This window comes from Triturus cristatus, chromosome 8 (assembly GCF_964204655.1).
Source record: "Triturus cristatus chromosome 8, aTriCri1.1, whole genome shotgun sequence".
NCBI classification, from domain to species: domain Eukaryota; kingdom Metazoa; phylum Chordata; class Amphibia; order Caudata; family Salamandridae; genus Triturus; species Triturus cristatus.
Genome location: NC_140591.1, coordinates 322385562 through 322401904, shown reverse-complemented (window position 1 = coordinate 322401904; position 16343 = coordinate 322385562). Strand labels below are relative to the sequence as shown.

At 42.5% G+C, this 16343-nt stretch overlaps 1 protein-coding gene across 3 annotated transcripts in view; it reads left to right on the top strand.

Moving 5' to 3' along the window:
• ATP8A2 (ATPase phospholipid transporting 8A2) overlaps positions 1-16343 on the top strand; it is a 2139258-nt gene that overhangs the window by 876191 nt on the left and 1246724 nt on the right. For all 3 annotated transcript variants that reach the window (XR_014967690.1, XM_085621612.1, XM_085621613.1), the window contains exon 22: positions 2168-2307. Coding sequence is in view for 2 of the 3 variants with exons in the window: in XM_085621612.1 (XP_085477738.1) it covers positions 2168-2307 (140 nt within the window). In the remaining variant the exon portion in view is untranslated. The remainder of the gene's footprint in view (positions 1-2167; positions 2308-16343) is intronic.

The window sequence follows — 16343 nt, the reverse complement described above, 5'->3', positions numbered from 1 at the left end:
TCCTGGGAACAAGTAACAATTGTAGTTTTGGTTCTTCAGCTTCACCAAACTGTCTGATCTTGTGCAGATATGAAGCAAGTTGTATAAACGTTTTTATGGTCGTTAACAGTTCAAATAGCTGTGTACACCCGCAGGAATGTTTTTTGCCATTTACTAAACCCATTTTAGGAATCAGTCATTTTTTAACAGCTTTTAAAATGGGTTTGGACTCCATATCGATTCAGTACTTGGAAGGGCATATTGGGAGTGTCCCTTTCAAAAGACCAATTGATTTGAGTTCAGCTCCGTTTACTTCAAGGAAAATGGGAAGATTTATTAAAAAAAAAATAATAATAATAATCTTCATTTGGAACGCAATCAGAGTTGTGGTGGTCTGCTGACCCTTGCAGAACATTATCCCTGTGATTGTGTCCAATCGAATTTTGCGACCTACCTCATGAATATTAATACAAATACCGGTCGTAAATTGAGGCTACTTTGAGATGTAATAGCACACCCAACCCTTAGTTATCCCAATGCCTTTGCTCCTTTATCTTTTGATGAGAAGTTTGAGACAGGCTCACTACCAAATTTGAGTAACAAGGACAAGCACTGTTTTAAAATGAGGCATGCCTAAAATTTTATTTTTTATGGCTAAAAGAGAACTTATGGCAGGTAATGACCATCTGACACACTACGGTCCCTGAATAATGACTCACCATGTGTAGGAAAGTGCACTTTCTGCATGGTTGCCCACTAACTTTTTGCAAGTTACCTAATGCAATTTGACTGAGTGTGACCTGGATTCCTGCCAATCAGGTTCCCAGGGTGTGTGTACTTTCCATAACTAGTTCCATCGTTTCCACAACTGGCACAACTGTGGACTAACTGCAAGTCCCTTGTAAGGGGTACCTATCGTACCAAGTGTATGGTACCCAGGGAAAGGCCACTGAGGGCTGCAGAATGTATTATGCCACCCTCAGAGACCTCTCACTACAAACAGGCATCACTGTCAATGTATCCTGTGTGTTGTGGTGATGCTAAAAGTGAAAAGTCGACATGGCACACATCTGTGTGCCAGGCCTGCCCAGCACTGCATGAGGCAAAGGTAAGTCACCCTTAAGGCAGGGTGCCCTATTCCTCATGTGAGGACCTATCTGCATGAACAGACAGGTCCCTATAATATCAAAGGCCATTCTTAAATATTATAAATATTATAAATACCCAGTAAAGCGATCCTGAGTATATTTTCTAGAAACTGGTCATTACGAGTTTCCTAGCACCATAATGACTTGACTGAATCCTGGGATGTTTGGTATCAAACATCTCGGAATAATAAACCTGCACTAATTCCAGTGTCAGATTTATTATTCCATGCAGGGGTCCCTTCTAGAGAGAGCCCCTGAACCAAACCAACTGCTGGTGGGTTCCTGACTGGTGAATACCATCCTGCCACCACAAGACAAGTTTGTAGAAATCTTTACAAAAACTTAGCTTTTGATAGGGAAAACTTCTCAACAATTAAGATGTTTTACGATTAATTAGGGCATTATTTCTTCTTCTACACATATATTTAACTCCCTCATGTGAGTTGGCTTCTTTCGATTGAGAATAATTATACCATGAGGAATATTCCCACTGAAAATTCGATGAAGAATGTCGAGTTGGGAGTAATACCAATAACACTAACTTTGTCTTTTTTATGATTAATTAAAACTGTTATTGATTACAAGATACATAGATCTTTATTATTACCGATTAAAATATATATATATATATATACACATGTGTGTGTGTAAATATAGTGTAACTATAGATGTAAAACTAATAACTTGTTTTTATGTGCCACTTCTTAACGTTTCTGAGAACAATAACAGATGTAACTTAACTAAGTTGATGGTGCCCAATTTACCTACTGACCTAGGAGAAGACCCGAGTTTTCCTTAAAGGAGCAATCTCAGGAGCGAGTGTTCACTCTCTTAACCATCTTCGCTATCATTGAATATCTGTATTTAGGTACATTTGAAAAGATGTTGTATCCCACTTAAATGTTGATGCTAGTGCATTTGAGACTTGAACATTTTCTAGCTGCAAAGGTATAGTAGAGCCTGATTGCTTTATAACCATTGCGGAGTCAATCCCTCAACAATTATTGAATAAATACACTTTGAACTATGCTTCTCCGCAGGTTTAAGGACCCTTTGTATCGCATACACAGATCTGTCGGAAGCTACTTATGAAGAATGGTTGAAGCTGTACCACGAAGCAAGCACTGTTCTCAAAGACAGGAATGAAAAGCTGGAGGAATGCTATGAATCCATTGAAAAGGTAACATTGGGCTGTCTGAGTAGTCAGATTATCCAGGTCACAGTAGACTCTTACTTTTCAGGCATTGTGTATTTGGGATTGAATTATATTTCATCTATTTCATATGGTATGATCTTGTAGATCACCATAGTCCATTTACTCACATAATAGAATCTTATCTTTTTTGTTCAAATATCAAAACTGTTTTGCATTGTATGCATTATTTATTTCTTATAACATGGACACAATTTCCAGCGGCCAGCTTCTTGCTGCAGCAGAAATATACCATTAACGGTAATAGAACATATACAAAGCAGAAATATTGCACATTTAAGGCCAAATGCAAAAATCAACAGAAAGCTAGTATATCAAGAACAAAGTTCAAGTTATTAACATCATATAGAAAAAGTGGTGCAGAAGGAGCAGGTTGTGCTTTTTGCGTGGATGGAAGTAGGTTTACATGTTACTTCTTGAGGTAGTAACAGCAGACATTATCTAGCTACTAATGCCTACAGCCTAAGCAGATGCCTACCAGTGCTTCCCAAAATCTAGTACTACTGGTCTCAGATGGTTATATTTTGCTGTTAAAAGGACAATGCATCTGTTTTCTATTTGCTGCTCACAAATATTTTCATTAAAGCTCTCAGTATTGTGACTTACTGACTGAAAAACTCTGCTGTTTTTCGTCCACAATGAATACGGCTCATCCAGCCATAATAGTTAAGAAATGAGTTATTAGTTGTTATTTTGGATATGTTTTTTACAAACTTCAAACCTCGTAATTTATTGTTCACTCACAAAGTACTAATGCTAATAGAACTTTCAATCAGTAAGTAAAACAGGTGGAGACCAACAGAAAATACAAGCTTTTGCAACCTGTAACTAGAACACAAGCTGTATACTGAAATATATCTTGATGTCTACTGTGGAAGATTCTGTGAATGAACATAAAAACGATGTGAATGTCAGCACACAGATATAGTTGATTGCATCACCAGGCGTATACCATTTAACTACAAGGAAATTGAAGGTGCGACTCCCTCTATTCCTGCATCATCAAGCTTAAAAAGGAGCAATTTCACACCCCAGAGAAAGCGGCTAGGACTTTCTGGCAAATGAGTAACTGTCAAGAACCATTAAATCAACACAAACTGTGATCTTTAGGTGTGAATGGGATTTGGGTCAAACACAATCACCATGTGTAAGAGACTAGCATTCCACTCCCTACTGGGACAAACTGATGGAAATTGTCCTAATCTACTGAACTGGCTGTCGAACTCCGCGAATGGGTTAGCTGCGAGGAAACTGCACTGCAATGGGAAGGTAATAGGGGTCTGCAACCCCCGAGCTGGGTATAAGTCTGGAATGTGATTCTAGCTGACCTACCGTATTTGGGAAGCAGGGGCAGATACTGTACCTGGGAGGCTGAAGAGGACTCGCCATTAGCGCACATAACTGGACGGGATATCCGCGACATAAGACATGAACTGCCCATGATTACCGGGACCTCCGTCCCTGGCTGCCGTGGGCGAACTGATGAAGACTGATACACCACTAGCACTCACCCAGTCCGATTCCTTTGATTGATACAACAACGCAACACTTTCTCTTGCAGGGCTGTTTAGTGTTCTTTGGTTTGATTGTATTTTCTGTTACATTACCTACCTGTATTTGATGTCACGTTCTCGATAGTATGGGCATAACCAGAGAGCCCGTATTAGAGTGGTTGACAATCGTTTTTTCTTGGAACACGGGGCGGGGAGGAGTGACTGAGTTAATATGTGATGTACCTTTATTCTTAAGCTCAAGTAAATATGTTTTTAAAAAAATGAGAGCCTGGCATTCTTTCATACCCACAATTATGATCCACAAACTGTTTGAAGCACCCCAAAACCTTTTGTGAACCACATCACCAACTAAAATCAGAAACGATTGACATATCAAATAAAAGACATACCTCCCACATAAATCTGTGGTCTACCTATACCACCAGCCCAAAGCTGTGAACCTCCTGCATGGATGCCAATCATCATTTGACCAAGAAAACATACCTAAGAAATCATAAGTGATGACTATTCATAATTAATGGTATGTAAAATGTAACCCATAGGTGAAGTATAGAGATTCTTTACAATGACATGTTAGGCAGGCTTCGGAATAGTAAGATGTTATATTCTCCACTCAAAGGCCTTTCACAGCATTAGACAGTGACCTATATTAACTAAGAATTGTATAGCGCACATAAGAACAAATGCAACCCAATTAAAAAAATCTTTCTACATGAAAATATCATGATATACAACACAACCCATTCAAAAGCACTGCACAATTTCTGATGGGGTTCAGACATAGTTTCAAAAATATAGCATCAGGATATGGTGCGAAAATGGACACTAAGGGGTGCATTTTTGGCTCTTGCCATTAGCACTTACCTAGTATTATACTTTGTAAGACTTCTATCAAAAAAGTGAAGCAGGCAGTACTGATTTCTGCCTGTGAAGTTTGAAATTTCATTACAAGACCCGAAGCTAACATTATGCATAAACTTTTATTTGCTGCCCAACATGCAGCCCTTTAACCCCTTCGCCGCGGCACGAATTTTGCCGCGGCGCTGGGGGGGTTTGGGGGCAGCGCGGCGCCGCCATGCTCGTGACGGAACCACTCCGTCAAGAGCCACGGGCGCGCTGTGCTCATGACGGAGTGGTTCCGTCACGACTCCGCCCACTCGCGCTATTCGCCCGCACAGGCGGGGAATCAGCGCCGCGTGGGCGGAGCGGCCGCCAACGGCCGCAGCATGACGGAACCACTCCGTCATGAGCACACGGCGCCCGTGGCTCATGACGGAGTGGTTCCGTCATGAGCAGCGATGCGGTTAAAGAACATTGAATACATCACAATGTAATAGAATGTTTAAACGAGCATAATAAGTATACTATGCACTGCTTCATCCTCCTCTTTTATTAGCTGCCCATTGCAAGATAAGTATGTCAGCTTCACTTCTCTCGTTATTTAAGTTTTATAGTAGATCCGTTTACTATAACATTGCATTGCGCATATTTTCTAGTTTTATGAGCCTTGATTATAGTTATTTATCACTTTTAGATATCTTTAAATGATGATGTAAGATGCCTTCTACTAATGCTCTTAATTTGTTTTATCCATCTCTTCAATCTGTCTAACCACCACTCCCTTCCAATTTACAGGGGGGCCAGGTAAGTTTTACTTCATTTTAAAAATGCCACCTTAAATAATGCCGTGTTTCGGAGACGAAATTAAAACACCCCGTGTTTTCGTCTCACACTGGTGTTTTGTGCTTGTTTACCAAGGTCGGAACCGAAACATTTTGGTGAAACACGCCCTCGGAAGTAGCCCTTTGCATTTTTCATAAATAAACAGACACAGCCGGTGGTGAATCACGTGCCCGCAACCTACTGACCAGGTATCCTTGGTAACCGGCATGACAACCGGAGCCATTATCCTGAGTCGTGTCATGGAATGTCTCCTCTAGGGAAGACGGGTGTCCTCCCTTTATGTCGGCACTCCGTACGCGACGCGTTACCTTGACTACAGCTCTCGCTCGAGCTGTAACTCATCAAGTTCAAGAAGCGTCTCACCAGAGTCAGTTAAAGAGGTGGTGGACGGCGCATTAGCTAAGAGGAAGAGGGTAAGTCTCACTGAGAAGAACTTTTTCTCCCTCTCAGATGGAGACTCCCCATCTATCAAACCCCTAAAACGGGGGAAGGTTTTCCAGAAGAGGAAGCACTTAGAGCAGGTCTCTAATCATGCCTTTAACCCAGGTAGCCTTCGTGCTACAACAGATTGGTGCTCCTCGCAGCACAATAGAGAAAGGCCACCCTTCCGGGGCTCAAAGAAGAGTTGTCCATAGCGGCATGATGGAACAAAGTGACCCTCGTGGCACAAGAGAAACAAATAATGTCCATAACTCCTCTGCGGATTACCTTGATTATGATGATATGCAAATGGATGAGTTTATTTTCGATCCAGAGGATACTCTTGATACTCTTGATACTACTGATATGCTGGATCATAATTTAGATCAAGCTTCAACTCCCTCTGGGATCAAGGATCCCTTTGGGGGGGGGGGAGATATTCAACTCCACCACAATTAGGCACCCGCGTAGTACTGATTGGTGGCCTATGGACCATGTAGCCAAATATCTCAGTCAATGGGTCAGGAAAGGCCATGACCAGAAAACCCGCAATCTAATGAGAAACGAATGACCCAGACCCTCTACTGGGAACAAGGTCTGTAACATGCCTAACCTGGACCCCGAATTAACTACATTCCTTTTTAATTATGGGAAAGATCGCAGAAAAGGCATTGAGAAATGTCTCAAACAGTGCCAGGATAAACTCCTGGACATACTTGGCCCGCTTACACGCATATTGGATATGGCTGAGGAAGTAAGGGGAAATAATACTCCCATAAACGTCGACCTTCTGAGAGGATGGTCCCAGCATGCTATATACCTTTTGGCCAATGCCAACACTAACTTGATTACAGAAAGACGAAAAGCTGCCCTACTAAGTAGGAACCCAAAATTGGCTGATTTGTCCTCTAAGGAGGATATGGGCAATGCCAAGGGGCTTCTCTTCGGAGATGACTTTGTCAAATCACTGGGGAAGTACGTCTCAACTTTCACAGCCTTTAGTAAGGCTCAGACCAATATGCAAAGAGTATTCAGCTCACACCCCCTTTTTGGACGGGCTGACAGGAGAGGGCCAGCCGTCAGCCGCAGAAAGTACAGATCCAACTTTTTTTCACAAGACCAGAGAGGTCCCTCTGTTTATAGCAGAGGTTATCGCCAAAACTCCAATTTATTCCCACAAAGAGGAAGACGCGCAAGATCCCGTGGCGGAAGATCAAGACCTTCTAACCAAGGATATCAAGGTGAGCATGACTACCTTACACAAACCTATAAAAGTAGGGGGGAGACTAAGATTTTTTTACCCACAATTGGCGAAAAATAACACAAGACCCTTGGGTTTTGGGAACCGTATCTGGTTTCAAAATAGATTTCTGTCATCTACCAGTTCAAAACAAAATTCCCAGGGAAACGAGTGTGAATGGAGAACAAGCGATGTTGATAGACTCCAAAGTGTCACAAATGTTACAGAAGGGAGCTTTAGAGAAAGTGCCCACTCTAGAAACATTAGAAAAGAGTTTCATAAGCTCAATTTTTTTTTGTAGAAAAGAAGGATAAAGGCTGGCGCCCAGTAATAAACCTCAAAGAGTTAAACACCTTCTTAAACTACAGACATTTCAAGATGGAAGGTATCCTTCTTTTTTAAGAGACATCTTACAAACACGAGACTGGTTGGTAAAGTTGGATCTCAAAGATGCCTACTTTACCATACCTATGGACTGGGACTGTCAGAAGTATCTCCACTTTCTTTGCAAGGGAACGCTTTACCGATTCCTATGTCTAACCTTCGGCCTGTCTTCAGCGCCATGGTGCTATACCAAAGTACTCCGTCCTGTGGTAAGCTATCTGAGGGAAAGAGGAGTTCGACTCATCATTTATCTGGATGACATTCTCATTATGTCCCAGAGCAAATCAGAAGTACTAACTCACTTATCCTGGACAATAAGTCTCTTGGATAATCTGGGCTTTATTATAAACACAGAAATATCTGTCATGACCCCTTCTCAAAAGCTAGAATTTCTTGGCTTCCAAGTAAATACCATCCTGTCACAGCTAGTTTTACCACACAAGAAAGTCTTAAAGATAAAGAAAGAATTAAAGACTCCATCCTGTTAAGGGATTTAACTCGGATTCTGGGTCTTCTTTCTTCCTCAATTCAGGCAGTTTGCCCTGGCCCCCTCCACTAGAGAGCCCTCCAGAGATTGAAGGCCTGGGGTTTAAGGAAAGGTCTTTGGTACGGGGACACAGTACCCCTTTTGAAAGACCCCCAAGAAGATCTTCTATGGTGGCAGATGAATCTCGAAGTATGGAATGGGAAGGCCATCTTTGGGAACCTGCCGGACTTCACCCTAGAATCAGATGCATGCAACCGAGGTTGGGGAGCCTGATTAGCAAACATGGAAACTGGAGGAAAATGATCATTAGAAGAACAATCACTTAACATAAATTGTTTGGAGATGCTAGCGGGTCTGAATGCCCTAATAAGTTTTAGGGAGCAATTAAAGAATTGGAACACCCTGCTTCGTCTAGACAGCTTCTCAGCCGTCTCCTATATAAACCGGTTTGGGGGAGCCAAATCCAAGACATTATCAAATATAGCAGCTCAAATTTGGTATTTCTGCTGGCAACACAAAATTACACTCAGAGCAGAGTTTATCCCAGGGGTATTGAATGAAAGAACAGACTGGAACTCAAGGTTTCTGAGACTTCAGTGACTGGAAGTTACACCCAGAGGTCTTTTCCCTGATAGAAAATCTTTGGGGCCCAGTCCGAGTGGATCTCTTTGGCAGCAGACTAACATGTTATGTTATGTTAACGGGTTTTATAGAGCGCGACAGCTGCCTCAGCTAAGAGGCGTCCCGGCGTTGAGCAACAAAAGAGCCGCACGCATAGAACACTGAAGGCCTACAGAGAGGGGAACAAAAATGTCTTGATGGCTTTCCTAAAATGAAAGTAGTTAGTAAGCCCTCGGATGCGGACCGGCAAAGAATTTCACAGAATGGCAGCTCTGTTGTGAAAAGAGCGCCCACCCGCACGGACTCACCCGGGGAATCACTACCAGACATTGTCCCATAGATCGAAATGATCGTGTAGGAATGTAAGGTAGAAGAAGATCAGACAGAATTTGGGGAGATGCCAATTTCAGAATTTTGAAGGCAATACACAATTCGCCTGGCTACAGGCAACCAGTGAAGGCGAATTGCACTGGTCACTGAACAAGTTCTGCGCAAGCCCAAAAGAGATCTTACGGCCACATTCTGGACTCTCTGTAGCCTCTGAATTTCAGATTTATTCGCTCCCAGGTACAGCGAGCAGGCATAATCCAGCCTGGACAGAATCAGGGCCTGAATAATAGTCTGCCTGGTCGAAGCATCAAAAAAGGCCAGAATAGGTTTAAGCCCGCGCAACAGACCAAAACAAGTTCCTGCCACCCTTTTAGTCTGAATCTGGAAACTAAGTGAGTTGTCCATCCAAACCCCTAAGTTCTTCACTACTGGCTTAGGGGTAGGAGCCACACCCAAGCTCTAGGGTCACCACAGTTCACTCCAGCAGTCATGGTTCCCTCCTACCAACAGCACCTCAGACTTGTTGGTATTCAGTTGAAGGCAGTTGGCGGACATCCACTCGGCGATCACCGAGAGGTCGCCCTGAAATTTGGCGTCCTGCTCGGGGTCGCTCGAGAGAGCCACCACCAACTGATTGTCGTCGGCATAGGAAACCATGGTTAGCCCCCTGCTCCTAGCTACATCCGCTAGAGGCTGAACATAAAGGTTAAAGAGCAGGGGGCTCAAGGACGAGCCCTGTGGGACCCCCTGGCCAATAGGAAAAACACCAGAAGCAAAAGGGGGAGCAACCACCTGAAACGTCCTATCAGCAAGAAAGGAGGACAACCACCCAAGAGCCATGCCAGTAACTCCAGCCTTAGATAAACGATTCAGCAGAATGGCATGAGACACAGTGTCAAACGCGGCGCTGAGATCCAAAAGGATCCGCGCCGACGTCTGCCCCTCGTCTAAGGTCGTCCACAGATGTTCAGTCACGGCCAAAAGCGCTGATTCAGTGCTATGGCCAGGCCGAAAACCATTTTGAGAGGGATCAAACCACTGATTTACAGTAAAAAAATCCATCGGAAGGGAATTGATATAGACCTCGGTGATCTTTGCGATCCAAGGTAACCGGGAAATGGGACAAAAGCTTTCAGGTTTATAAGGGTCTAAAGATGGTTTCTTGAGCAGCGGCAGTACCATGGCATGCTTCCAGGCCCTGGGCACAGCCGCTGCACTCAGGACCCATTGATCACCATTTCCAGAGGGTAAATGATAGATAAAAGTTTTGTAAATTGGTCCGGCTTCAAAGGATCGGCAGGAGAGCCCGACTTTACCTTGGAGCAAAGTGTGAGTAGAACCTCTTGCGTTATAGGGGGGAAGGCTTCAAGGATACCATCAGTGAAATTACAAGAGGTCTCAGGAGGGCCTATAGGAACCATAGGAAAGCTTTTATAAATGTCCTCAACCTTCTTGACAAAAAAATTAGCCATATCTTCGCACTGCGAATCAGAGGCAATCACTGAACTTACAACATCCTTCTGAATTTTAAGCTCCGTCACTATAGAAAAAATAGTCTCAGCTGGATTTGAGCTCCCTCTAATCTGCCCAGCATAAAAAGCGGCACGCTCAACGTGGAGGGCCCTATGGTAGCGCTTAATGGCGGTGCGATAGAGAGTCTTGGAAGAAGGATCGAAATCCCGCCGCCAGGCTCTCTCCAGCTTCTTACAGATCTTACGTAGGGCAGCTAGTTTTAAATTGTACCAAGGATTGGGTTTATTGCGCTGGTTCCTAGACAACCTAACATGTCAGGTCCAGACCTACTTCAGCTGGAGGCTAGACCCGAATGCTTTAGCGGTAGATGCATTCCTTCAAGATTGGGGGAAGATGGGGGCTTATGCCTTTTCCCCATTCTCCATGATACAGCGGGTCCTATTGAAAGTGAGACAAGAGTCCAGCAATATCATTCTAATAACTCCTTTTAGGAAATCCCAAGTGTGGTTTCCCGGGGTGATGGAACTTTCAATAGACATCCCACGCTGTATCCCAGCATCCTTGGGTCTTCTTCTGCATCCAAACAGAGAGGAACATCCTCTTATACTAGAAGAGAAAATTAACTTTCTCGCTTGGAGGATCTCCGGGGATCAGAGAGATATCCTGGCCTTTCAGGAGAGGCTAAAAGCTTACTGGAGGAATCTTGGGCACCAGGGACTAGGAAAATATACTTGGGTGTCTGGAAGAAGTGGTGTAGTTGGTGCTTGGAGAGGAACTTGGATCCTGTGGAAGCCCCTGTTCAACTAGTAGCCAACTATTTAGCACAGCTTTTCGACTCGGGTCTTTCCTACAGAACTATAAATTGTTATAGATCTGCAGTCTCCTTAGGTCATGCCTTAATAAATAATTTAGCTATTGGAAGTAATGCCTTAATTAAGAGTCAAGAAGGGGTTTAGGTTAAAAAGACCCCCTAAATCACGCTATAATTCTCTTGGGATGTTAATTTGATTTTTGAACTTTTTTGCAGTTGACTAGACAATACCCTACTTTCTCTCAAACAGATTTCTATGAAACTTGCTACTTTATTGTGCCTAATCTCCTTTAGGAGGGTTTCCGACATTAATGCCCTTGAGATTTCTAACAGGTTCTATTCTTCAGAAGGTGTTCATTTCGACATATGGAAGAGAACTAAGAATATGTTGGAATCCATTTTATACCCTTTCTTCCACGATTTTGAGAAATTGTGTGTTAATTGTATGAGAGAATATGACATTAAAATAGCTAGTCATAATTGATCAAGGCCATTCGCTCTATCATATGTTAAACCACACAAGCCAGTTTCAACTGCTACTTTAGCAAGACGGATTCGCACGATTATGAGTGAAGCAGGTATAGAGCTCTCTAGTTTCAGTGCTCACTCTTCAAGAGGAGCTATGGCTAGTAAGGTTTTCTGGGCAGGGTTTCCATCCCCATAATTCTTAAAGCAAGCTGATTGGTCTAATGCTAGTACCTTCACTAAGTTTTATTTAAGACCAGTAGAGCATGTTAGTAACGTAGCCTTGAGTGGCTTTAAACATGCATAATGGTAGCCTCCGGGCTTGTAATGAAATGACAATTCTCCAATTACTATGCAGAGATAATCTTGATTTCATTAAAGACAATGGAGGCTAACATTATCCCACCCTCCTCTCCTGAGGACTTTGGGTTATAGTATTTAATTTTTTGTATTTACTGTTTAGTATTCATTTTGATGTATATTAAATGTTTACATTCATTACACATAATGCTTATGTCAGTATTTTTTCCTCTTCCTTTTTCTCCCCTTTCTTCCTCTTTTTATAGATTCTAATGAATAAAAGCCTACGTTCACCAAGGAAGAAGCGATTTACCACTTGGATCGCGCAGCTAAAAGAGGAGGATGAAGCAGTGCACAGGATACTTATAGTGCTTGTTTAAACATTCTATTACTTTGTGATGTATTCAATGTTCTTTAAAGGGCTGCATGTTGGGCAGCAAATAAAGGTATATGCACAATGTTAGCCTCCGTTGTCTTTAATGAAATCAAGATTCTCTCTGCATAATAATTGGCGAATCGTCTTTTTCTTATGATAAGAAACCCATGGACAGCAGGGTCAAGACTGATTTGCATATGGCTGGGTCCATACGAGGGTGGCATGGTCCGCAAACAAATAATGGATTTAACCCAGATATGTGACGGGGTAAATGTTTGACAATGTTAGCATTCTGTCCATCATCTTTGTGTTCCCAAGGAACTGATGAACCCACTCTTCTGGATATCAACATTTAAGGTTTCAAGTGTGTTAACTACTTGTGACCAGGCACATAATGGATGAGTGCTACAGTGAATACACTCTGATAGAGTTGATGCTTGCATGATACAGAAGGTTAGGTAACTTGTCCACTCTCTTAGCATCCAGTGAGCCAGAGAATGGTTCAGTGATTCATTCGCCTTTTGGGGTGGAACTCACATTTCCAGATGCAGCCCTAAGTATTCCATGCCTGATTTTCAGACCTCATCCCACTAACAAGTTAAATGGTTTGCAACCTTCTACAGAAGCCCATCCCTTAACAGGGAACATTTTCTGTAGGCTTATCTATATACAGAGAGATGACAAAGTCAGACGTGAGAAGCTGTTCCATATTGCAGCAAGCCTTGTTTTATTTTGTGCACCTGAATAACTCAAGTGTTGCATTAGAACTATTATTATTTTTTAATTTGTTGAACACCCATTCATCAGGATTTATTTGCACTCTAATTATAATCTAAAAGGACTGCAAGATGCCAGACTGTAGTTTGAAATATCCACACTTTGAGCTATTTCAGAATTTAAAAATAATTGATCTTCCTTATTGAACAAGAGGGCGATCATTTCAAGAGTTTTTGTCTGTAGCTACATGTACACATGAGCTAGGTGAGAGACCACTTTAAGATCAGGGGGTAGGTATTACCAAAGGCAATGACTTGCACAGAAGATTGTAGAGAAATATAAGTATTTTTTTAAACCTTTAGTTTTATATATAAGAATATACACATTCAAATGCATAATAATACGAATGGATACACTAGTTATTCAAATATCATTAATACAGGTGAAACAAGTCAGATAGTATAAATCTAGGTAATACTTAAGAATGTAGATCAAGATCTCTATATGTACGCAACACCAGCTGCCCTGTACACCGATCAGTCAGTAGTTTTTAAATACAAATATAAATAGAAGTTATAGGAGTATTATTAAAGTTCCTACGTAAATTCCAAATCTCTGAACATGTTTTATTTACAAATGGCGAGTCTGTACTATATTCAGCATATTTACAGCTCATGCAGGATTAAAAAAAAGTCCAGTATAGTATCTATGTCACAAAGTTCTAGATCGACTTCCTGTGGCTCATTAAACATATCTTCTTTCTTTCTGAGCTTGAAAGTGACCCTTTCCATAGTGGCTTGTTTATTCATTTTGGCTACCCCATCTTATATTTTGGTAGTTTGTGTGGACTTCCAATTTTTTAGGATAACATTTTTCCCTGCTGGCACAGCTATCTTAATAGATCTTTTTTTTTCTTAATTACTTGGTCTTCATTTTCTGCGTTGGGTAAAGATGATCGTAAATTTGCTTTAATAAATGTCTTCTTCCACAACGAGCTGAATGCTGGACTAAATTTCATCCCATTGTCCATTATAGACTGGGCATGTCGTTGGTGGATGACTATAACCTTTGACCTTCTTCCAGATCCAACATCTGTCATTTGATATCAATTTTAATGTGCACTTCGTTGCGAGGCACCAGTAGGGTCTGAAATAAATTTGTTTCTGCATTAATGGATGCTGCATATTGATATTTACTATTAGGTATGCCATCATAATTTCAATCCATGCGTTCACTGGAATAGCCAACACCAACTTTGCTACCCATCAGTCCTCCATTTCTTGAATAGGTGTAAGCTTTTCCTTTGGATAGTCTTATACAGCAGAGATGTTCTTAGCCCACCTCCTGAGATTATTTTAATCTGCATATTACTCTTCCTCACTCCTCATAAATACTACATGTAGATTAAATAATTCCCAATAGATTCCTTAGACCTAGGTGTTTTCAAATCTCAGAAGTAGGCAGATGGTATTCTTTTGCAAGATTCTTAAAGATGAAATGCTACCTGATCGTACGATGTGATCAGTTCTATACATGCCTTTTTTCACCCAGAGATTCCAGTGTGCTCTACTTGCGAGATCAATATACTTTTTGTTCCAAACACCCACAAATTCAGAGTTATCATTCTCAATGTTTAAATAAATTAAATAATTAATAAAGGGATACACTTAATTTGGGTAGTTAGTGCATTCTAGATCTTAAGTGCGTTTTCAAAAAATTATTCTAGTTTGCACTTTGTCTCTGACTCTTTGATCTAAATACTATGAGGCCCATTAGGATGTAGGGCGGATCGCCACCGCCCGCATGGCGGTGGCGATCCGCCCTACATACTTCCCCGCCCGCCACCCATTTCCCCCCTGCCATATTAGTATGGCGGGGGGACCCCGGCGGATGGAAAGACCGTCCGCCGGTTTCCCGCTAGTCACACAGGTGAACGGGCGGAAAAGGGGCCTGCTATGGTGGCGGTGTCTGTTAGACTCCGCCATCCATATTAGGAAGGCAGCGGGAAGCTGCCGGAAAGGCATGCGGACAGTGACTTCAGGGGCACATTGTGGGCCTCCAGGGTATTAGGGGGGTGGGGGGTGCACATGGGGGGTACCTATGGTACCCCCCCTGCATTTGCATGCAAAATGCGGCAGGCACCGCACAGTGCCTGCCACTTTGTGCATGCAAATGCACAACATGCAGTTTTACCATTGCGGTGGGTGCTGCTGAAAGCACCGTCCGCTGCAATGTTAAAAATGCATGCTGCGCCCGCCAGTGTGGCGGGCGCATCCTAATATCCACCATGGGACCGCCGCACATATGGCAGGCGGTCCCGTTTTCCGTCAGGATGGAGGGCGGACGAAGTCCGCCTGCCATCCTAGTGATGCCCATAGTGTCATGAACCATATTTGGGCTGTGCCATTTGAAATTAACTGTTTAAAAGTAGTGAGAGTTGTCATACACTACCTTAAGGACTAACCACCTGAGCTGTCATTCTCAGAGGGTGAGGGGCAGTGCTTAATTTAATCTGGTGGTTTCCGGTGCTCGGCACTGGCACTTAATTGTCAACACCAACGCTTTTGACAATCTGCCACAAGGGGTCTCTCTGACTAATATAGAGATGACCACAACAGTTAATTATTAATTCAATATACATTAAAAATGACTATTACCTGCTGTCTTAGCCATTCTTATAGCTTTGGGGGGCTGAAATAGTGGGAATTATCCCACTTGTAGGAGTGTGATGGTTAGCAGTTGTGTTGTTACTATCATTGGCAGCATAGGAGGGGGCAATATGTGGTGCAGCTGCAGTGGCCTCCTGATGAGAGCCCTGGAACCTATTTTTTCCACAAAGTAAGCACCGGGGAGGAGGTGGCACAGTCCTGTGTGAAGATTGAGCACTGGTAAATAATTATAATGCAGGGTTTGGTATCTATTCATATTGCTCACTATTCTGAATTACGCACTTAGGCATTACGCACAAGAGTGATAATAGCAGAACTTAGTCCACAGCCCAAGGTGCATATACTCAAAATGTGTGCTATTTGCCCAAGCAATTAGGGATTTCGAAAAACCACCATGTGTCAGACTGTCATAAGCCCTGGTGCAGGCAATTAGATACTGTTGCCGAGCACCGGAAGCCACTGGCTCAAATGAAGCTCTGAATAAGTTCTTATTTTTGGTTAACTCAGTTAGTC